The 24,608-nt window shown below is 45.4% G+C and overlaps 1 protein-coding gene across 3 annotated transcripts in view; it reads left to right on the forward strand.

Annotated features, from left to right (window-relative positions):
* Positions 1-7,656, forward strand: part of Gcnt2 (glucosaminyl (N-acetyl) transferase 2 (I blood group)) — an 85,512-nt gene extending 77,856 nt beyond the window's left edge. For all 3 annotated transcript variants that reach the window (XM_051170323.1, XM_051170331.1, XM_051170315.1), the window contains exons 2-3: positions 2,273-2,365; positions 6,183-7,656. In XM_051170323.1, coding sequence (XP_051026280.1) covers positions 2,273-2,365; positions 6,183-6,373 — 284 coding nt within the window. In that variant the 3' untranslated portion in view covers positions 6,374-7,656. The remainder of the gene's footprint in view (positions 1-2,272; positions 2,366-6,182) is intronic.
* Positions 7,657-24,608: the final 16,952 nt, after the last annotated feature.

Here is a 24,608-nt window from a genome sequence, read left to right on the forward strand (position 1 = left end):
TGAGGACACTAACCATGGGCTTGACGGCTGGGGTGGGACCCCATGATAAAGCTTTCTTTGCTTCTCACTATTGCTTTTGTCCAATCATTGGTTGGCACACTGGAGACAGATAGACAGGCCTAGCTTGTTGGAGCTGCCGGAGTCCAAGCCTGTACCCTAAAACATCCAGTAAGATCACCACAAAACCAAGAGTTTAAACGACATAGAGATTGTTTTTGCTGTTGTGAGTGTGGAAGTAACACTAAAACCGAGCCACTGTGTCGTGAGTGAGAACCTTGGAAGTTTGATTTCTTATTTAAAACAAAATGCAGCAGTATTATAAGAATATGTTTATATTTTAATCCCAGGTGTGGGGATATGGGTCTGCTTCACAGCAGCTGACTATGGGGACTTCCCAGAGGATATATAAATGCTAGAGTCCCAATAGGGACTGGGGTGCTGGTGCTGGTTGGTTGGATGTTGTTGGTCACAGTTTGTTAAGTAATCATGCCGGGGGCGGGGGGCGGGGGGTCAGAGAAGAAATGAGATATCCTGACAGCAAAGATCAAACTTGCCCCAAGGAACTCAACACCCCTGATCAGCAGGAAGTAGTCTAACAATGACATCACCCCTTTGACCTCTGTCCTCTTTTTCTCTCCTGTCTAGTGTGAGGGGCTTAAAGGAGTGGAGGAAAAAGGAATCCACAACGGGGCAAGTGCCACCTGCAGCTCTGGCTGGGCCATGTTCCCATGTTCCCTCCGTCTCCTTGCCTTTGCACCTAGCCTCAAACCACCATGGCCGACCAACTCCTTTGCCTCCTCCTTCCCACTGGTTTTCTGAGAAGCCCTGTATCTCCTCACAGAGTAACTAAGAGAAGATGAAAGGCTGGCTTCTTTATCTGCCTTCATTTTGCATCTCCTCCATCAACTGCGCTTACATCTGCACTTAAGGAGTATCTGTTTAAATTCCGAGGATACTGAAACTATCTCATCTCACTGGAGGCTGAAAGGCATAAAGAGTAATAGGCTGTCAGCTTTTATAGCATCTTGCTCCAGAGCCCCACCCCAATCCCCAACCCAAAGTGGCTGGAAGTCTCTAATGACTGTTCTGAATCTGCACTGAGTTCTAGGAACGGCAGAGATCTGTTCATCACATGAGTGAAGTCATACCCAAGCAGGAGCCGTTACTTCTTGGGAATCTGGACTTCTTCCAGCCACTTTGCACAACCAAAAGGGAGATAATAAATAATGATCAACCAAGCCAGGCTTTGACAAAAACTGGCTTCATCTGCCTGACTCTTGCCTCCATCCTACCCTGCTTCTTCCTCTGTCTAGACTTAAAGCTCTTGTCAGTACTCCACAGATGAAAATGAGCATGGTGTCATTGTGCCCATTTCTCCGTGCCTCCCAATGTACATGAACTCTGTTTTCTGACCTTGACCACTAATCTTACCTTTGGTTGGTTTACTGGAGTGAAAGACTGAATCCAGCCTATCACAACTGCCCCCCACCTCCCAGTGCTAGGGCCTCTGTCCTAAAGCTGGTAACATTACTGCCTCTTATGATTAGATTGCACATATCAAAATAATTCAGGATAACCTATTTGAAGCCCAGCTGAAGAACAACTGCCATTCTTCTCTGCCATGCACTATAGCACATCCGCAGGTTCCAGAATTTAGAATGCGGAAGTGGGTATATATGTGTGTCTCTGTGTGTAAAAGGAACACTGGCCTTCCTACCAAAGATTGTTTGATCACCTTGGAATTTCCTAAGAGAGGACTATTGCATTTTGGGTGCAGATGTTTACATCGTGTCATTACCTCTAAATTATATTCTGTATAAATTAAATTGTAAATTGTACTCATCATGGCAAAAAATACTACAGTTTACACAAAGCTGGATATGCCTCTTTCATATTTGTATTGATTCCCCTCAAATGCCTTGGAGGTCTTGATTATAAAACCCACCACCGTTTCCAGTCATGAGTTTTGTATTATTTGAGAGTATGATGGACCAGTACAGTTAAGTGGGCCCCTTCAATTTCATGATGAATGGAGGTTGTCGAGGTGGCTTGCCCCTGTGTTGTTGAAATGGGACAGTGTTGCTTCCTCACAGGACATGAGGCAATGTCTGCAGACATTTCTTTGGTTGTCACATTTGGGGGAAGAGTGCCATTGCTGTCGAGGGAACAGCTGTCATGCAGCATACAACAGCCTGAGGAACAAAGGCGAGACGTGGAGACTGAGTGATGGCTTGAGCTTGTGGTTCTCACTGCAGTTTTATCATTGCTGCAGGAGTCCCTGGTGCCATGCCAGATGCGTCCTGGATGGGTAACCTCCGAGCTGTGAAGTGGATGGATATGGAAGATAAACACGGAGGCTGCCACGGTAAGGTCTCCCGCTCTGAGCTGTTGGCTTAAGCACAACTGTAAACTTAATAAAGGGGGGGTCCTTGTGCAGAGAAAACTGGAGCGCACAGACCGATTTGCTAGTTATTAGATAAACCTGAAACCTCAGCATGTAGTCTTTGCTGAAGACAAGTTCCAGTCTCGGCACCACCACTGCCCAGCAACATGTTCACTCTTACCAAGGAGAGAGAGAGAGAGAGAGAGAGAGAGAGAGAGGGGATGAGGAGAGAGAGAGAGAGAGAGAGAGAGAGATGAGAGGAGAGAGAGAGAGAGAGAGAGAGAGAGAGAGGAGAGAGAGAGAGAGAGAAAGAATACTTTCAAGTCATAACGAATTTTGTTCTTGCTAATTTCTGCTTTCCTGAACCCCTTCCTGGTCATTCCGTTTAGTGGGACAGGTGATGTCACATTCTTGTGGCAGAACACACTCACATCCTGTCCCTGCAGTTCTCTCTCCCTTCCACACACAGGCCAGGAGTGACTTTGAGGGCTATGGGTGTTCGTGACCACTCTAACACATGGCAGGTGGCATCAAGGAGAAGGGATTCTTTCTTAAATAGACGAGACCTAGAAACCCTAGTTCTTGCCCTTTGCGGTGGGGTGAGTGGGATGGGATAGGATCTCATGTCGCCCAGAGCCTTCTAGAACTTGCTGTGTAGCCAAGGAAGACCTTGAAGTCTGGATTCTGTGACCTCTATCTCCTAAGTGCCGGGATTGCGGAAATGTGCCCCGTACTCCACTAGTCATTGTCATTTCTATAGACCTTTTTGAAGAAGGAAGTCCATCAGTCATGGACATCACCCACTCTAAGCACATAGTGGGCAGGTGCATCAACCTGCCCGTGTTGCTGTAACAAACCAGCACAGGTTGGACACCTTATAAAACAGAAATGTCCTTGTCTGTCTCAAGACTGAAAATGCAAGACCAAGCGTGACACAGTTGATTTTTTTTTTTTTTTTTTTTTTTTTTTTTGCCTCTGTCCTGTGGTTTTTAAGTGACCTCTGCTCCCTGTGCCCTCATGTGTGTTTTCACAATATCCTAATTTCCTTTCACAGGATCCCAATCAAAGCTAGGTAGTGGTGGAGCACACCTTTATCCTCAGTGCTTGGGAGACAGAGGCAGGTGGATCTCTGTGAGTTCAAGGCCAGCCTGGTCTACATAGTGAGTACTAGGACAGCCTAGTGTATACAGTATACAGTACTAGTGAGGCTCTACCTCAAAAAACAAACAAACAAGCAAAAACAAAAACAAAAATCCAGCCAGGTTCCCAGTATCTGTATGCATTATCTTTCCCATACCAGCCACAGTCCGCCACCCATGAGCATCTGTCTGTCCCCTCTAAGCTGCCTCGTCTGCACCAGTCACCCACCCAGGTGACATCACTACCCTGAGCTGTACCCTTCCCCCATCAGAGAAGCAAATGTCCCCCCAGTAGAGCTTACCTGCTGCCTCCTCTCTACTTTTAGCTGTGCCCAGGCCCTCCTCTGTCAAGAAGGTGTAGATGGCTCAGCCTTGCATGTCTGTAGGGACCTTTATTGATCACACAGTAGGAACCAAGCTAACTGTGCAGAACCTGGGCAGCCCCCAGCCCTGAGACTAATAGTTCATCTTTCTTCCTCAAATACCTTCTCTGCCAATGAACACCTGAAAGCTCTGTGCAGTTAAGGGCATAAAAAGAACTGTCCTCCCAACCTGTGTGTTACAGAGAAGAAAGAAGCAGAACCCACAGTGCTGAGACTCTGCACACCACCCTTGCTGTGACTCGCTAACACAGCATAGAAGAGGTCCTGAAAGGACTGACATATACTCACCCTCTTCTCAGCTATCACACTCTTGAAACAAAGCACCCCAAGGAACTGGGGGTCCCTTGGGAATCTCATGCTGGGAGATGGAAAAGGCCAAAGCCTTATGCCAGCCAATGCAAGAGCTTTCTCCCTAGTAGAGGTTTCACACAGTCCTGACAGCTTGCCTGACTACCTTGCTGGGGAGATGGGAGCCCAGACAAAGATGGGTCAGTCCTGGTTGGGACCACACCTTGACTAGGACAGTTTCATACCTCTGGTCTCCTCCTTAAACCTAAACCTCATGTCAGGACCCCAAAGATGGACTTGGGTGAGTTACTGCATCTCCTTGTCTCTCTTCTCAGTGTGGCCACATTTAATACACTTCCATATTTTTTTTTCTTCTCTTCTTTATTTGCCTGGCTTCCTAAAGATAGGTGGTCAGGGCTCTGGGAACCATTCATGTTTTCACCTCCTCCCCAGCAGAATCCTCAATTCAAGCAGAAATGTCCCCATTCTTCAGTGTTCCCAGAGACACTGCCTCCAGTTCTTCCACACCACCACCAATCACCCAGTGCTCACAGATGAGCCCGGCCACTGACCTGCCCTTAGCCTTCTCCATCCCGTTCCTCAGCAGTCACTAATGTGATGCTGAAATACTTCGAACCAGCCATTGTTGCAGAGGCAGAGGATGCAGAAGGGGGCCCAAATGGTCTAAAATCCCTGCTTTCCTGGAGCATGTAGTCTAGCTGAGAACAGCAAGGCATTGCCTAGAAGGAAAAAGAAGAAATAGTATCTCCCCTTCCTTTCATGTGTGTATAAAACACTGTAAACAGATAGATGTCACATATATCATAAAATATTCATGTGTCATTTATAGTCTTGCATATTTTAAGATATGTATATAAAACATAAAAATGAATGCATAAATGAAATCATAAATGTATAAGGTTTATGTATAATTACATTGTACGATATTTATATGTATATTACCTTTATGATACACACATCCATGCATGTATTTCTGTGTGTTTACACGTGTGTGTACACACATGCAGACTTACCAATTGGTAATAAATACCAAAACACAAATGAATGAGGGAAAGGTGGTTGGGGAAGGCATTACTGAGAAAATGACCTTGAAGTGGTGACTAGGGCTGGGCTGTGGGCATCTGGGAGAGAACAGGGTTACAGGAGTGGGGGGGCCCTAGGGATTGTCAGAGAGAGTGGGCCTGCTATGCTTCCACCTGGTGGAGGAGGCACTGTGTCTGAAGTCTTTGACCCCGGCTTAGAAGAACAGAGCTGGGAGTCTTAAATGCCAGTGGTAAGAGTTCTGTCTGAGCAGAGAAGACCTGCCCTACCTGTGTGCTAACAGACTCTCTGTGGCTGCGGTGCTGAGTTATGTGTAACAGGGCAGGGCAGTCACAGGAGGAGCTGCCCTTTAGAGCAGTCCAGACAGGAAGATGGAAGCCCAGTGGGCCAAGGTGGTGGCTGCAGAATACGGTGGAGACGATTTGGAAAGGAACAGTTGTGAAGGGATGAGATTAAGAACTTCTGTGCTACCCTGGCATAAAAGTGAACACGTAAGCCCAGCACTCAGGAGACTGAGACAAGACATAGGATTGCTAATTCAAGGCCAGCCTGAGCCATATACAGAAGCTCTGTCTCAGAGCCTGGTGCTGACATGCCACATAAGTGAGGTGGAGACGACACGTACATAGACGTCAGAACTCAGAGAAGAGACAGCACAATCCAGAAGGACCTCTCTCATCAGTGAACTTCTAGAATGTACCTGTCACTCTCATTTGCTCATGTGTGGATGGCTTCGGGACACTGTTTTCTTGTGTTGTTCAATGCTCATCTTAGTCAAGTGCTGTTTGCCCTAAGCAGCTTAAACTCCCGTGGACTGGGGCAGCCCAGCCTTGTTACCTCGGCGTCTCATCACACTTGACTTGGTTTCTGCTGTCTCCAGCTCACCACCTGTGACTCTGTTCTGTTTCTCTGCCCTCTCCCCAACAGGTCACTACGTACATGGCATTTGCATCTATGGGAACGGAGACTTGAAGTGGCTAGTTAATTCCGAGAGCCTCTTTGCTAACAAATTTGAACTCAACACGTACCCTCTTACTGTGGAATGCCTGGAACTGAGACTTCGAGAAAGGATGCTCAATCAGAGCGAAACTGCCATACAGCCCAGCTGGTATTTCTGATCCAAAGCAGCTCTGTCCTGAAGAGAAATGGAGGGCATAAAGCAGAGCCTTCTTCTCCAAGAGACTCTTGCCTTGGCTATGCTAAACGCTTTAAAAAATAAAAAAAAAAACTGGTTTCAGGAAAACGTCAGGACTCCACTACAGGGCTATGCTTAAAATACCTGCTGGACATCCTGATACATTGACAGGATGGTTGGGTACAGCTGTCCTGGCATTTTAGCCATGCTGGCCATTTCTTTTGAATGTCTTTTCTTTTCTCTTCCCCTTCTTCCTCCTCGTCTCCTCTTTTTAAAAGATAGGTAGGGGTATTGCTATGTGTCTCTGGCTGGCCTGGTTCTTGCCAGATGGCCCAAGATGGCCTTGAACTCTCGTCAGTCTTCCCACCTTGGCCTCTTAAGTGCTGCTGCTACACGTGTGTATGACCACACTGGCTCTGATGTCTGGCAGCCACTTGATACTGGTCTCCACCTTAGTCTATGGCAGTGGTTGATTATAAATTTAAATGCATCGGATCTCTGTGCCAGATGCTCATATTAATAAGTATATCCTGTTAGAAAGGAGAATGGTGGGTAATACTGTCTATGAAAGTCAAAACTTGGCTTATTTGAGAAGGGAAGCTTTCATACCATAAAATTCCTAGCAACTATGTACTCAGCCACACGTAGGCACAAGACAAACTCCTAGTAACTCACCCATTTATTTAATCATGAACCGATCTTTACGGGCTGTGAAACTACATAGTTCAGTAGTGTCCAAGCATTTGGCTGACATTTGTGCAGACTTGGGCTCCGTGTCCAGCATCTTAAGCAGGTCTTGTGAACACTGACGCTTTCAGTTTACTTGTGTCTAAAGTACTTCGTACAGTACAAAGCCATTAGCTAACAAGCAACCGACAACGTGCCGTAAGACAGGATGTGCCTACAGGAAGAAGATCTCAGGGATGCCAGACATTCCATGTTCTACTCCAGAATGTTCTCTTTCCCACTGAGAACACTGAAACATCCTCACAGGAATGAAGGAATTCTTTCTTTCCCACAGGAAAGGTGCTATTGCGTGGGTCTGGAATCTGTAAATGACTCACTTCTGGGGTTCGGTTTCTATGTGAGAGACAGGGACCCAGTTCTGTTGTACACAGCTTTAACCACACCAGGACAGCCTCCAGGTAGCTTGCAATGATTGGTGCTGACAGGAGCACCTGGAGTAAGCCTTTGATTGTAAGTGGACATCTGTGTCGCTTTTCACTTGTTCACTTGGTCATTCCTCCATCCATGCGTTCAGCCTGCATTCAGTAAATGCCTCTTGAATGGCTGTGATCCTCCAGACGTGTGCTGACAGACACAAGAGGGAAACAAGACAAGTACTTTCTCCAATGTAAGACTCTGCGGAGTGTTAATCAGCTTTCGAAAGCCTGCTCTAGAGCCTTACAAGATGGCTCCACTTCACACGTACCTGGCCTAGCTATATATTACATCAGGCCATACTGATCAGTAATTTATTAATCAATAGATTCATCCAGAGACCAGGGGGAAAGAAGAAACAAAAGCTAAAGCCTGTTGTGCCCCCACCGGCTCCCTGTCTCATTTAATTCGAAGCTTCCCCTTGCCCTCCTCTAGTTACATAAGTACTTTCTTGCATCTTGCAGATGATGTAACAAGCCTTTAGATAGTTAATGGTTATTAGGAAGCTGCTCCTCTCAGCTCATCCCTTAGGGTTATTAATAGAGAGAAGGTAAAATAAAACCACTCATCGTATCTCCAGAGAAGGTGGAGCTGAAGAATGGTCTCTGTTACTACTGAGAATGAGCTCTGTCACTCAGAAAAATGGGAGGTCAGAATTCAGCAGGTGGAGGGCACTTGCTGTCAAGCCTGACGACCTGAATTCAATTTCTGGGACCCACCTGATGGAGGGAGAGTCCTCCCCCCAAGAGTTACTCTCCAACCTCCACACACATATTATTGCACTGGACAGCCCCCCCACCCTCGCACAAACACATACATACAAATGCATAAATGTAATTTTTAAAATGTGATTATCTTTACTAGCCCTTGTGCTTTATGAAACACCACTTGCTTTAAATGACATCACTTACCACAGTTTCATTCCTGTGCTGTAATTGTACCTGCTGAATGTTAATCATCTTTAAAGGGAATCACTTTCATGTAAAACTTTTTCTTCCTCTACTGAAACATAAAATATATCGGGTTATATTGGATGATAAAGGGTTGGAAAGTAGGATGCTACACTTGGTCAAGGTGAAGTCTAAAATCGGGTCTCTGTTTATTTGTCATTTGGATGACAGCACCTGAAGAGACATGTTTTACACTGGATCTCTCATGGAAAATGAGACATTATTGTGGAGTAGACGTTTACATGCTCATGCTGGCCACCTCTTTATTGTAAATACTTTACTGTTGGAAGAGAGTAGCAGTTGAGCTAGTGAGATAGCTGCGAAGGTCCCCTCATCTATTGTATCCATTTTGGTTTTAATGATGTTTTCTGTTTTTGTTTCTTGGAAATTAAATTAATATATTGTTTTCGACCTTCAAGGATAGTGTATGTGTTTATTTGATACCCAGTTAATGTGCACTAAAGAACATATTCAATGATGCAACCCTTCCCCCTCCCCCCAGCTTTAAAAAGGATGAAAGAAACAGAGTTATACATGTGTAGCTGCCTAAAATCATTATCCATTAAAAAAAATTGACCTTTCCCTTTGTGGGGTGAGGGGAGAGCAGTTGAGAATAACAGAATGAAATAGGAAATTGGTTTTATTTATGCGTGTGTGTGTGTGTGTGTGTGTGTGTGTGTGTGTGTGTGTGTGTGTTATGTATGCATGGATGTAAACTGTCTTTCATGGAACTTTGAGTTTGCCATTTGGGCTGGACTAGCTAGTGAGACCCCAGGATCTGCCTGTCTCCACTCCTCCCTAGTATAACAGGCATGTACCCCTCCCTTCTCTGGCTTTTACATGGATGTTGGAAATCCAAAATCAGGCACCCATGTCTGCAGAGCAAGCATTTTTACCAGCCACAGTTATCTTAGAGTTCTCTCTGTGTCAGTCTGGCTTCCTGTCCATCACTATGATCAAATGCTCAAGGAAAGAAAACTTATTTGGTTTGTTTAGGGTCACAGTATTAAGAGGTTTCAGTCTAGCATGCTGGGAAAGGCATGGCAGAGCATCTGGGAAGCAGAAAGGGATTCAGGGGGCAGCTAGGACAGGATGTAGATCCCAAAGACAAAGACCCAGCAACCTCCTTTCTCCAAGGAGTCCCCCACCTCCTTTGATAAAGCTGTGCATCCATTCTGACTACCTGCAAAGATGACTGCTTCCTGCCTGCAGTCGTGTGATTGCTGGAGACAAATCACAACCCATCACAAATACGGTATCAGTTTTTTGGGAGCAGTTTGCATCAGGTTGTCTAGCAACACAGGATCTAAATGATACCAAGTCATCTACCTCTGATACTTGTCCCATGTCAGGTGTGATACTTGAAACAAGTCAAATGTGATCTCTCCTCGTCACCGCTAAGTTTTTTTTTAAATGGCAGGTCCTTTGTCTTCAGGTTGGAGAGAGGAAACACATTTCTGAAATGTAGCAATGAAGTTTTGACAGCAGTGCCACAAAGCCACAAGGGCATTGTGGTGGCATGGGCATCACAGCTGTCGGGTGAGGGCTTCATTAGATGAGGCTGTCAGGAAGGCCTGCCTGATGATGTATTTTACACTGCGGTATTGCTATCTACAGGTGAACAAAAGACTGGAGCTGGACATTGGGGTCCGCTTCCATCATTTTTTCCCCTCTTCTTGGTAAAACTACAGTCAGTCACAAACTCCTTGGAGCACAGCTGTTTCCAGAGCTTGCACAGGAAGGACTTCAGGTGATCCTGGAGCACTGTTGCAATGTGTGGTACAAGAGTCTTAGAAGGGTGACAAACATGTAACTCAGCTTCAGGAGTCACCTTGAACTCTACTACTGCATCAGAATTTTGATGGTAATATTGTGGTCCAATATCTAAAATTAGAATCCAAGCATGCATAATACATGCACATATAAAATATATGTGTAAATGCACATATAAAATATATGTGTTAGTAAAATGTGTAAGAGGCTATTACTGTCCTGAAGGGTGTTCCTGCTCTTGCTTGGCTCCAACCATGAACTAACAAATCAGTCATTGTTCGCTCACCCAGGGATGAGCACACTGATTCCGTGATGGGCCACAGAGTAAATGTTTGGGCCTTTGTGAGTCTCATGGTTTCTGTTGCGATTATTCACTTCTGCTATTAGACCCATGGGCATATCAGCATGGGCTGTGTCTCTGTACTGTGCCTGCAGACTGAGTTTCTGCTCCACACAATCCTACTGAAATGCATGTCAAGCCCAAAGAGGGTGAAAGAGCAACCCCTTAGGTGGGAATTGCCTGCTGATGGGAATGCTTGAGTGCCCCACCCACCCACAATCCCCAGCCAAGAGGAATGGGTAAGGGTCCGAAAACTGCTGAAGGAAGACCCCCAGACTCAAATGGTTTGTAAAAGCAAAGAGTGTGTATTCTGCAGAAACAGCCTGCATGCAGGGGTCAACCATCCATACAAATGGTGGCAACACCTCCCTGCCCACCTCAAAAGCTTGCAGGCCTTTTTATAGGGAACCAGGGGCCTCCTAAGAAGGTGTGCTCTCTTCTAATTTGATTGGGTGGGCTAAAGAACAATCAATCATAGGGGGCATAAGCTGATAGGCTGGGGCCGAATGGCCAGTCCCCTGAGTTACAGTCCAGAGGCATTGTGCCATATATGGTCACATTAGCGGCTGTTAGGCTCAGATCTTTTCTGCATGGTCTTTCTGGGACCAGGACCATCTTGTTATGTGACCCCAAGTGGGTTGGGTGGTGCCGGCCAGTGCCTGTGGAGGCTACGTGACAGAAGTCATGGGTTCCCTGGTAAGGTCGGATCCTCACACACACACAGAGGAAAGACTGGCATGTATAATTTGGCTAAGTCTGACTAATACATGAAAAAACAGGTGCTTTATCCAAATGAGCAAGGAGAGCTGGGTAAAGCTGGCAGGGTAAAGAGAGGTTGTGGAGTCTGTTTGAGCTGCTGTTAGGAAATCTCTCACAGAGAAAAGGTGGGAGATTCAGAACATCATGTCTGGGGACTAAGAATTCAGGACAGGAGAAGCTTTAGTATTTGTGTCTCTTGAGTTGAAGCTGTTGGGAAACTAAGTACATGTTGTAACAGCTCACTGGTCTGAGAGCTATTTACTGAGCACTTTTGGCTACACATGCAGTCAATGAATTCTACAGATCAGCCAGGTGTGGAGGTACACTCTCAAATTCCAGCGCACGGGCAGTAAGAAGGCTGTGAATTTGAAGCCTGTCTAGGCTACAGAGTAAGACCGTGTCAAAAATAAAAAAATAAAAAGAGAAAGGGGAAAGCAGGGAGGTTTTGGGGGGATTGGGCGGGGGGAGTGCTGAGGACATGTTTCAGCTAGTTAAAATGCTTGCCATATATGCATGAGGACCTTAGTTGGGGCCAAAACTTGCTACAGATGAGGAAAGTTAGAGAGAGAGAGAGCGGAGAGGAGGAGAGAGAGAGGAGAGAAGAGAGAGAGAGAGGCGCGAGAGACGAGAGTACGCGAGAGAGGAGAGAGACGGAGAGGAGGAGAGAGAAGAGCGAGGAGGAGCGGGAGAGGAGGAGAGAGAGAGAGAGAGAGAGAGAGCCCAAGCGCCAAGTGTCTAACTGACTACCAGCTTAACATTCCTTCTGCAATCCGGAGGTCATCCAGAGCTGCCCACCCGTTCAACACAGGAAAAACTTAGAAAAGCTACGAACAAAGGGGAGTTGGTCCCTGCAGTGCTTTTCAGAGGCTGGAATGAGGACACATAATCTACCTGAGAAGGAAAGTTTGGAAATGAATACTCAACATTCTTAATGTGTATGAGGACTCAATCCACCACAGTCCTCCACAGTCTACAGAAAGTATGGCAAGAATCCATCTTCCACATCTACAGCAGTGACAGGGAAATCTGTGTTAGCCAAAGCACCAGGGACCTTTGAAAATGAGTGAGTGGTGGGAGTGGGTTAATACCATTCAGTTATTCCTTACAAGACCTTGCTAAGAGTCTAAAGTGCCAGGGGCTATGCTGAGGCCTTTGGTAACAGCCCGACCCCAAGCTAAAGGCTGGCCTAATGAAAGGACCCTCCCACTTAAAGTGTTGGGCAAGCCAAGCCAGATGGAAAATGGCTGGGATTTATCCAAACAGGCTGACAATAGTGAAAACGTTTGCGCAGGAAGTAGGGGAAAGCCACAGAGAAATAACTCACAATTACAACTAAGGGTGTCATTCAATACCAGAAAGTGGAAATGAGAGCTAACTGGGAACCCATCCCCATCCCTTCTAGTCATCAGACAGACAAGGTGTGGGGGTGGGGCAGTTGACCAGCCTTCATAACAGCCTGCATGAGGATCAGCTGACCAAAAGAGGTGGGGATGCGTGCGGGATGGGAAGGGAACAGTATCACAGAATGAAAAGGCTTAGCCAGCAACGGCCTGGGATCTAGGCACAGGAATGGCTATCAAAGCTGATCACAGAAGTGAGTGTGACTTACAGAGCAACAAAATCTGGAGGCTTCTAAAGTGGCATGTTTTAGGGATTTTACTTTCTAAACATTTTTTAAGATACCCTACCTCAATTCCCAGCACCCATAGGATGGCTGACAATCGTCGTAATTCAAGTTCCAGGGGGAATCCAGTGCCCTTTTCCGGCCTCTGTGGGGATTGATGCTCATGACGCACAGTCATACATGCAGGCAAACACCCCATAGAAAATAACATTAAAAATTCTAATTATTGTGTGAGTGTGTATGTGCACACATGGGGGTTGGAGGATAACTTGCTGGGTTTTATTCTCTTCCGATCTTTCCATGGATTCCACGGATAAAACTTAGCTCTCCAGGCATGCATGGTAAATGCCTTAACCCACTGAGCCATCTGACTAGCCCCTGTATTTTAACTCTTCAAGGATCCCACACTCCCACCACCACTTTATGTGCCTTGTTTTAATTGCTATTTGGGTGTTATGATTCTTTTGTTGGCCTGTTGCTTTGCTCTGCAAGATGAAGCTAGACCTCCTTTAGTTTTCTTCCTCCCTTTAAGGTTTGGCCTCCTGAGGATTGCTGCTGCTGCTGGTGTTTTATTAAACTGTCTTCAGCCCCAAACTCTACATTCTTTGACACTGACGTTCATTTGGATTTACTTGATATGTCCCTTTTCAGTCATTTGCAATTAACATGGAGTAAGGTAATTGTAAAGCCCAAAGATCGATCACTGAAGGAAGACCCCAGACTCAAATGGTACGTAAAAGGCAAAGAGCATGTATTCTGCAGAAACAGCCTGCATGCAATGGTCAACCATCTATACAAAATGGCAGCCACACCCCTTACCCCCTCAAAGGCATGCAGACCTTTTTATATGGAACTAGGGGCCTCCAAAGAAGGTGTGCTCTCTTCTAATTAGATTCAGTGGGCTAAGGAGCAATCACAGGGGGCATAAGCTGATAGGCTGGGGCTGAATGGGCAGTCACCTGAGTTACAGTCCAGAGACACTGTGCCATATATGGTCACATTATAACTGTTAGGCTCAGATCTTTTCTGCATGGCCTTTCTGGGACCAGGAACATCCTGTTACATGACTCCAACTGGGATTGGCTGGTTCTGGCCAGTGCCTATTGGGGCTACTTGACTACTGCCTGGGCCTGGGCTCTGAGACTCTAGCCATGGGCCTTTTAGCAATGTCTCACCCTCTTATCCTCCTGCACGCCCCGCTGGAGTATTGTTCCATCTCAAATCCTTGAGTGGCGTTTAAGGACTGATATTGGGATTTTAATACCATGAGTTGAACACCAGAGATCCCATATGACTCACTCTGGCCCTTCAGTAACAGAACCCCGCCTATAGTTTAAACAGAGACATTTTAATGACATGTTTTGTTTTATTGAGACAGGGTGTCTTGGGGTTTCTATTGCTGTGAAGAGACACCATGACCACGGCAACTCTTATAAAGGAAAATATTTAATTGAAGCTGGTTAAGGGTCAGAGGTTTAGTTCATTATCATCATGGTGGGAAGCATGGCAGCATGCAGGCAGACACGGTGCTGGAGAAGGAGCTGAGAGGTCTACATCTTGATTTGCAGGCAGTGGGAAGTGAACTGTCTGAGCTTCTTAGACCTCAAAGACCACCCGCTAGCCACATACCTGCACTTACTCTAAGGCCACACCTCCTAGTAGAGCCATTCGCTATGGATCTGTGGGGGCAGTTTTCTTTCAATCCACCACACAGGGTTTCTGTGTGTGGCCTTGATTGTCGTGGAACTCGATCTGTAGACCATGCTGGCCTCAAACCCACAGAGATCTACCTACTTCTGCACCCTGTGTGCTGGGATTAAAGGCGCATGCCAGCCACAACCACCTGGCTATTATATTTGTTTATTTACTTACTACATTGTTTGATGCAGGATCTCACTGTGGTGGCCTGGCTAGCCTTGAACTTGCAGCGCTGCACCTGTTTCCTCCCCCACACCAGTAAGAGAGTGTGGCCAAAGCTCCCAAGATGGTAAAGAAGGGTGCTAAAGTGCCACGTGATGAGTCTACAAATGTGAAACTACCCACTGGGGTGCCAGCAAGATTCAGTCGTCTTCTGGGACACCTGTAACGTTTGCTGGAGGGAAAGGTGTCTGCAAGGCTCCCCATGTGAACTGTTGGCAAGCCCTTCAGCAGAGTGACAGGAACCCTTCTGTGAAAATAACAAGTCGGATCCAGCCAACTTTCTCTCAGGAGCTACTTTCTGGGATGGTCACACAATTTGCCAAAGGCCAGCAGTATTGGGTGGCCTTCAGCCCCAGGCACTTGAGTCCCCAAGTGACACTTTAGAGAAGCCACCTGCAGGGCATTACTGAAACTTACACACAGAGTCTGCCCTCCCACCTCACTGTCAAGTTTAGCTGAGAACATCAGCTCTAAGCCACCGGACTCTGAAAGCAAATGGCCGCAATGACCAGGAAGGAGACCTCTTCCTCTTGCAGGAGGCCTCTTCTGCCTTTGCTGATGAAACACTCAGCTCTGTATCGGAAGGAGATGCACATGAGAGCTAAAAGGGAAGAAACTGCCTGGCACCGTCCACCCCCATGCTCTTGTGTTTCCATTTCTTCTTCTTCTTCTTCTTCTTCTTCTTCTTCTTCTTCTTCTTCTTCTTCTTCTTCTTCTTCTTCTTCTTCTTCTTTTCCTGTCTACATTTTTGTCAGCTCTGCAAGGACATCACCGCACTGTTTCCACCCATCATGCCCTCTAAGTAAAGCCATTTTCCCTAAACTGGAAGAGAGGCCGTCCTACAATCAGGCCATGATCAGCCCATGACTTCTCATTGTGCAGCAATCCCACCATGCAGAAGCATCCTTGGAGGGAGCAGGGATGCTCACAGGACTCGGGAGCCTATAGAAAATTAGAATGTTCAAGTGTAGTAAGTGACATGACTCAGGTTTCTCTCCACATCTATATGGGAAGCAAGCATTTGCTATGGGAAAAGTCACTCTTCCCTGAAGCTACCTGCAAGTTGAGCAGGCAATCTTTTTGAGTCTTCACAGTTTTTATTTTTGCTAATTTGTTCAGTTTTTCAAGACAGGGTTTCTCTGTGTAGCCTTGGCTGTCCTGGACTCACTTTGTAGACCAGGCTGGCCCCGAACTCACAGAGATCCGCCTACTTCTGCCTCCCATCTGCTGGGATTAAAGGCGTGTGCCACCACTATCTGGCGTCTTCACAGTTCTTATGTCCCAACTGCCCTTAGGTGTCCGCCCTCAGGCTCCTGTAAATAACCTAAACACACTTATTGGCTCACTGGGCCCGAAGTGTGGAATGGTTTCTTTGGTGTGGCACTGAGGCTCTATCTGAGGAGAAGACATGTTAGTTCATGCATGTAGTCCTACCGCACGATCACAACCCAATGGAATATTATGTTATCTGACAGAGCACATCTACAGTTAATCTCCTATAACTGACACAGGAAGTAATAGTGAGGAGGAGAGAGATCAGAAATGGGTACCATATGCACAGAAATAAGTCGGAAGCATAAAAAACTACTAACCCCTTACCGTTATGGCCTGTCAGAAGGCCGTGCTCTCTCCTCTCGCTCTGAATTTCTTCTACCACGAACCATTCATGTTCCTGTTGTCTTTGGATGTGCGTCAGCCAGCTGAGTTTCTTTCCCTGGGGGAGTGGCTGAAATCTTTTCTGAAGTGTATGACCCTTAATAGTTTTTGCCTTTTTTTGGGCGGCTGTATCTTTCAATTAGCCTTTGTGCGTGGGCCTGGGAGTATTAAGAAGAGCCCTGTCTGAGATCCAGGGGTTGATTTGCCCCCTCCCTCATTGGGTGTGTATTTCCTTCTTGAAGAATTGGATCAATCGCTTTCTCCAGCAGTTCTGGTTAAGTGCTATTAGCAACTCAGAATAACCAAGCAGGGACCTTGTCTTTGGAAGCCAGGGGGGTCTATTGTTGTGTGTCTAATGACCACACTGAAGAACCAGCCAAACTCCACCTTACGATTAGAAGCCCTCTTATAGTAAAGACAAACTAGGCTCATTCGTGTTTATGATTAAACCTCTGTCTCTCAAGGATTAGGCTATGCCCCACCTGTAATCTTAACTACAAATTGTTCTGTCTTGCCTGTTCCAGGGAGGACAGTCATGTCTTTGTTTCAAAAAGTTGTTTATATCAGTCTTGTAACCCTACCTTTGTTTCAAAAGGTGATACGTACCTATGACTACCTTGTTATTACTATGACTAGACTTCCTTGTTATGCCCACTTTACAACCATGTCTTTGTTTCAAGAAGTCATTAAGACTAACTTGTTGGTCCTGCTCCTATAACCCTCCCCCATATTTTGCTTGCTAAGTCCCCCCATTTGGAAGCCCCCACCCCTGATCTATAAAATCCTTGTCTTCCTTACATTCAATGCTGATCTCTTAAACCCTGCCTTAGGGGGAAGCCCCCTATGTACATAAATTTTTTAAAAGCTTACTTCAATTGATTTGGCTAGGATGATTTGGCTAGATCTTTCTCTTCCCATCTTTGGGATAGACACACACACACACACACACACACACATCCCCTGCTGAATTTCAAGGTCTACTGATGAGCTAAATACCAGGGTGAAAGGAGTGAGGGTGAATTATTAGATATAACAATGGAGCCATTTCCATTCTAGGTTTTGATTCCCAGAACCACGTGTTGTGGCTTCAGAGAACATAGTAGACAGTGTGTGTGCCACATCCCAGGAGAGCAGCAAAGAGACATTCTCCAGCAGTCACACTGTAGGCAATACATAGGGTAGGCTTGAGGGTTGATCTCCACTTGGTGAGATCTACAGTATCTGGGAGATGGGCCTCTGGGCATGCGCTGAAGAGTTATCTTGATTAGACTGAGTTAGAAAGACCTCCACCACCACTGTGTGCAGTATAGCAGACTGTATAGAAAAGGGAAAGTGAGCTGGGCATAAGCATCCACTGGTCTCTTCTTCCTGACTACAGATGCAATGTGACCAGCTGTCTCAGCCTCCTGCTGCCATGACTTTCCTGCCATGGTTAACTAAACCCTTGTTTTGAGACACTATTCCTGGGGAGACATGAAGGCTCGCCTTAAACTCAAAGAAATCCACCTGCCTCTGCCTCCTGAGTACTAGGATTACAGGCATGCATTCCACCCACTTTTACTCCTGGCTTTAATTTTATTTTATTATTTTTATTATTATTATCATTATTATTATTATTATTGGTTTTTTTTTATTTGGTTTTTCGAGGCAGGGTTTCTTTGTGTAGCCCTGACTGTCCTGGACTTCCTTTGTAGACCAGCATGGCCTAGAACTCACAGCGATCCACCTGCCTCTACCTCCCAAGGGATTAAAGGCGTGTGCCACCACTCCTGGCCTTTAACTCTATTCTTAATCCTCTAAACTAACTGGCTTCCTAGTGTACATCCCAGAGATATTTGCAGTTTGTGACTTTCCCTGCTGATTCTTTCTCTCTTCTCTTTCTCCTCCTCCTCCTCTTTCTCTCCTCTCTCTTCTCTCTTCTCTCTTCTCTCTCTCTCTCTCTCTCTCTCTCTCTCTCTCTCTCTCTCTCTCTCTCTCTCTCTTTTCTGTCTCTCCTGCACATCTGCCCATGGCTGAATCCCTTCTTTTCTTCTCTAACTCCTCCTCTCCTATTCTCTTCCCTGCTCATCAATTGGCTGTAAGTTGCTTTATTGGTTTCTCAGGGGACAGCTGGGGAGCAGTGTTTACACAACATTGAAATAGGAGATTCTCAGGACAAGGATTGCAATCAGATATGGGGCTATAGAAATCAGCATTTGAAATACACAATAACCTTATGCTTACAGGATCGTGGTTTGGGGAAAGCGTAGGGGCATCTGGATTGGTTCATTATGTGTTCACACTACAAGATCAGCAGCAACAGGGTCTTGTTACTTGGTGGGCACTAGATAGCTTTGCACTCCAGCAACACCAGCATTGCACACACACCAACAAACTGTCCTCTGGTGCAACTTCTCAAGTCTGCATTTCCATCGTTATCCATGTCTTCTCTCCTCAGGTCCACACTACGTATTTGTTCAGAGGTAGCCTACTTTTAATGGTTTGATGCAACACTTCCAAGCATCCTTTCAAACAGAAGCACTGACTCTCATAACCCTATCTGTCAACCAACTCTATGATTGTCTGTCTGATGCTCTACCTCCACTACACTATCCCTTCCACCCGAAACCAAAAATGGAATACTTTCAAGCATACGTAGAGCGTTATGTAATTTTACCCTCAACATGCTTTATTATGCATCTTACAGGGGGAAAAAAACTAGGACATTTTTCACCCAACATAATGCCATCATCACCTGGAAAAGATAAATTCCTTTAATTAATTGAATTCCCATATAAAAGTTCTCTAGTAGTGCACACCTGTAATCCAAGCATTTGGGGAGGTGGAGGCTGGTGGATCTCTGTGAGTTCAAGGCCAGCCTGGTCTACAAAGCAAGTCCAGGACAGCCAGGGATACACAGAGAAACCAAACAAAAAAAGTTCTTTAAATATTAAAAATATAGAGAGTTGGGGCTAGAGACAAAGCTCAGAAATTAAGAGCATTGGCTGCTCTTCCAGAGGACCTGGGTTCAATTTCCAACAGCTCACAACTATCTGTAACTCCAGAATCTGACACCCTCACACAGGTACAACACCAATTGATGCACATACAATAAAAAAAATAGATTTTTTTTTTCAATCTGTAGAGTTGACTCAAGGAAATAAAGACCTTCAGGAACAAGTTTCCCTCTTTACATTTGTTCATAATCTCTTTGAAATTAATTTTCTTCAATTCTTTAGCTGTAGACTACCCCACAGTCAAGAGTTGATAAGTGCCTTCTTATTTTATGAATTGACAGTTGCCTTCTTATTTTATTTTTTGACTTATTACTCTGTCACTTCTTGCAAACTGAGAATTGCATAGCAAATCATGATTGTGTTTAGGTTTGATTGGCTGGGAGGTAAGGGACTTGGGGTCTCCCTGAGTACTCTACATGCATTCTGACTCCATGTATATAGTGTCTAGTTGCCCCATTTTAGTGTATGCTACAATTACTGATTTCAGACACCCTTCTTGCCAACACCCACTGAATGTATACCTGAGAAAATTCACCCACTCCCTCCCACATTTTCTGCAGTCATCTGTTTTTCTCTCAGGCAGAATCTTCTCAGACATCCTACATATTTCTTCTGGGTTGGGCCCCACATTCCAGAATCTTCTTTTCCTGTAGTTCCTTCTTCTCCATTCACACTACACTTCTTGAAGCATAGTAGGCTCTACAAAGAAGGCATTTAAATAAGCTAAAAATAAAGGTAACTGTTGACAGGTTCATTCCTTTGATGTTCCCAGGCAGAATAGCCAACTCCTCCTCTTCCTTCCCATCCACTTTGGTTATTGCTCTAAGATTGGATTTATCCTGTTACAGATAATGCATATTTCTCTTCATATCTAAATTGAGCACCTTCTAGAACACAGGAAATCTTATTCAGTTCCTGAATCTCCTAACACAAGCCTTTAATCCCTAGGTAGGCAGATGCAGGTAGATCTTTGTGAGTTCAAGTCCAGCCTGATCTACAGAGTTAGTTCCAGGACAGCCAGTGCTACATAGAGAAACTCTGTCTCAAAACACACACACACACACACACACAAAGAAATTTTCCTAATATATATGTTAAGTGAAATGTTTACTACTGCTGAGTGTAGTGGTGGTGATACATGCTTCTAATCCTACCACTTGGGAGGAAGATGCAGGGAGAACTCTGAGTTCGAGGTCAAGTGTGTGGTCTAAAAAGCAAGGACAACCAGTGCTGTTGCACAGAGAATTTTTTTTTTTTTAAGAAAAAGAAACAAAGAAAGAAAGAGAAAAAGGAAAGAAATGTTTACTATTGAATGAAGATGCCTCCTTACACGTAATAATGTGTGTGTGTGTGTGTGTGTGTGTGTGTGTGTGTGTGTGTGTTTAGAGAAAGAGAGAAATTTATTGGGAGTGGTCCAGCTAGAACAACAGTGGCTCTCTACTGATAAGTAGTTTCTCAGTCCAAGAGGATGGGTGTCTCAGCTTGTCTGCGGTATATGCTGGAATCCCAAAACAGATTCTAATACCAGATGAGAAATACCATGGCAGCAGGACAGATGGAACTGCCAGCAACAGTGAGGCAAGCAGCAAAACCTTCCCCCTTTCCATGTCCTCTTATGCGGAATGTCACCAGAGGTATGGCCCAGATTCAGAGTGAGTTTTCTCACCTCGGGTGACCCAATCAAGGAAATCCTCTACAGGTGTGCCCAGCTGCTTGGGTTTTGGTTGATCCTGGATGTAGTTAAGTGGACAACCAAGGTTAGCCGTCACACACAGTTAAATTAAAGGGACCTGTTTGGACCCATGAAACAGTATTTACTACTACCCTACCAGCTGTGGGTGCCTGAGGTGTAGCGCTAAAGATGGCGGTTCTCAACCTGTGGGTCACATTATCACATATCCTATAGCCATCATATTATTTACATTAGGAGCCATAACAGTAGCAAAACTACAGTTACCAAGTAGCAATGAAATGATTTTACGGTTGGAGGTCACCACAACGTGAGAATCTGTATTAAGGGGTCACAGCATTAAAACGTTGAGAGCCACTGTTGCAAGAGCTTTGGGTGACTTATGTCAGTTTATCACGAGTCCCCAATACAAGACCTATTATGATTTTCCCTTTGTAGAGACAGACATTGCCACGTAGGTAACGAGTTGCCAACAGATGACTCATAGCAGACTATTTGAAATATAGCCATTTCTTCTGGCTCCAGTGCATGACCCCATAATAAAACTCTGTAGCTGGAAGACAGTTTGACGTTTCTACAATGGGGATGTTATCATAAGATATATTTGCAATCACATCTTCCTCTCCTGTGCCCACTGCCCCAGGAAATCATGTCCACCCCAGCTGTTTCTTTATCTCCCTGCAGCTTGCCTAACTGTATCTGCTGCCCCAATTTACACATCTTTACCCCCTTATTTCTCTTTTTTCTCTCTACCTCTTCCTGGTTTTGTTTTCCTCATCATGTCTGTGAAAGGGAAAAAATACATTTCATTTTTCAACTCTTGAGAGTTCCTGGTAGGTAGAGGTTCCTGTTAATAAAAGACAGATTAGCCAATCAACTGCATTATCATCACATGACGGTCTGTCCTGTGTCAGAAAAGGGACCTCCAAGAAAGCAGTTTCTCTAAATAGTATTGTAACACAGATCAGTAAATCTTAGCATGGTGACAGGACAAAGGAAGAAGCAGCTCCAGATCCGCAAACAGGAGAACTCTGGGAAGGCAGCTGTTTCCAGAGGTTCCTGTTGGCCCCACTCTCAAGCTGCTACCAGCCCAGAACCACAGCCAGCAATGATAGAACCTTTATCTCATCTCAGGTAGAAATTGAAGAGGGGAGAGGAGAAGAGCCTCTGCTTTTTGGTTTGGCCATCGTGCAAACAGAGGACAAGGCAGACACCCGTTTCTTTTCTTTTTTTCCTTCCTTCTTTCTTTCTTTCTTCTTTCTTTTCTTCTGGTTTTTCGAGACAGGGTTTCTCTGTGTAGCCTTGACTGTCCTGGACTCACTTTGTAGACCAGGTTGGCCTTGAACTCACAGCGATCTGCCTGCCTCTGCCTCCCGAGTGCTGGGATTAAAGGCGTGTGCCACCAGGCCTGGCTCAGACACCCATTTCTTAAAACTGCCTCCCACTCCACAATGTGCAGTAATTCTGGGAAAATGGCTCAACTCCCCCTCTGATGATCTTTCACATCAACCTCTCTTTGGACAACCTCCTCAGATTCCCTCCCCTTTACCAACTGGTCACATCCATCTGAACATGGGAAATCTCAGAATGAATTCAGGCACCCAGCATCTCCACTCCTGCCCTAAGTACTGATGTAACAAGGTGAACAGGATCCCTGCCTGCTGCCTTACTGAGCCTCACTGCCTCCTAGGCTCTAACAAGGATGCTTCGTTGTCTGAACATCTCCACCACCTGGGAAGACTATTTCAGATTTTCTCCACTGCGGAAATGTCAGCCTCTTCCACCAACGTCTTTAAAGATGCTCTTCCTTCCCAAATCAGAATAGTAAAACAAACAGGCGGGACTATCTTCACTTTGTTGCTTGCAATTATACATATATTTTGTCCCATAAGCTTCCCAATTTAAAAACTGTACCGTATGACACAGTTACAGGGCTCTTGCTATATCGCTACCTGGAGGACTTGATATCCTATCACAGAGCTAACTTCCCATTCAAGGTTGAAATGCAGCCACATCTGGTGTGATGGTGCTATTATGATTAACAAGAGACCTCACAGTTTCTATTTTCTTTTTCTTTTTCAAGATAGGGTTTCTCTGTGTAGCCTTGGCTGTCCAAGACTCGCCTTGTAGACCAGGATGACCTTGAACTCACAGTGATCTGCCTGCCTCTGCCTCCCGAGTGTTGTGTTGGGGACAGTAGGCCATATGGCCAATGTTCAGCCATCTTGTCAGAGCCTGCACCTTTAGGTTTTTATTTCTCCAGCAGTCTGTCATTTACCAGAAACCAGCTGACCCTGTTGTGGTTCGGCAGTTAGACTAAAGATGAGATTAAGATGGAGCCGCCCTGTTGTGGTTTATCGGTTAGACTAGATAAAGACAGAGCAAAATATTCGGTGTGGCAGAACGTTATGACCTGCTTGAAATTCCCCATGTTTTGAGATAGCCTGCAGCTGGGTTGTCATAGCGATATGCTTCCCTGTCTCCTGCCTTATATATACTGCTGCCTGAAAAATAAAAGTTTGAGACTTTGATCAATGTTCAGACTTGCTCTCCTTCGTGTCTTGTATTTTGTCCCTCATACAGGTGAATTTCCTCCCGAGCTTTAGTCGAACCCCTGTGGGCTGGGGCAGTGTTGGGATTATAGGCGTGCACCACCATGCCTGGCCTGGCCTGAGACTACACAGTTTCAAGTGGTAGCTCACACCATAATCCCAGCACGCCCGAGGCTGAAGTAAGCAGGGCAGTGGTGGCGTATGCCTTTAATGCCAGCACTTGGGAGGTAGAGGCAGGTAGATCTCTGTGAGTTAGAAAAGCAGCCTGGTCTACAGAGCTAGTTCTAGGATGGCCAGGCCTACACAGAGAAACCATGTCTCAAAAACCACCACCACCCATAAAAACAACACAAAGAAGCTGAGGTAAGATGATTACTAAGGGTTCAAGGCCAGCCTGGACTACAGAGTGGGGCTTTTTTTTAATACAACAGTGGGCTGAATGGAGAGACTGTAGATTATAATGAAGTTGAAAAGTTCTTATTGCTTAATAACCTTAGTAGTCACCTTAGTATCTCAGATTTTGGCATTATAGCCTCTGCCACAACCCATGTTCAGCCACCCATCCTTAATAAGCCAATTAAGAGAGTCCAATTAGTAGTAGAAAACAGGAAAAAGATTTATTCAATTTGACCACATTGGAAAGGACAGAGTGAGCTAGTGAATCTCCCCCTCATGTCCATCTTTGGGGGCCTGAGGTGAGATTAAAGTTTAAATAGAGAACCAAGGATATGTACATCTAAACAGTACCCACCAAGGTGTGGCCCATCTCTGGGCTTCAGGCTCACCTTGTAAGGTAA

Source organism: Acomys russatus, chromosome 3 (genome assembly GCF_903995435.1).
Source record: "Acomys russatus chromosome 3, mAcoRus1.1, whole genome shotgun sequence".
NCBI lineage: Eukaryota > Metazoa > Chordata > Mammalia > Rodentia > Muridae > Acomys > Acomys russatus.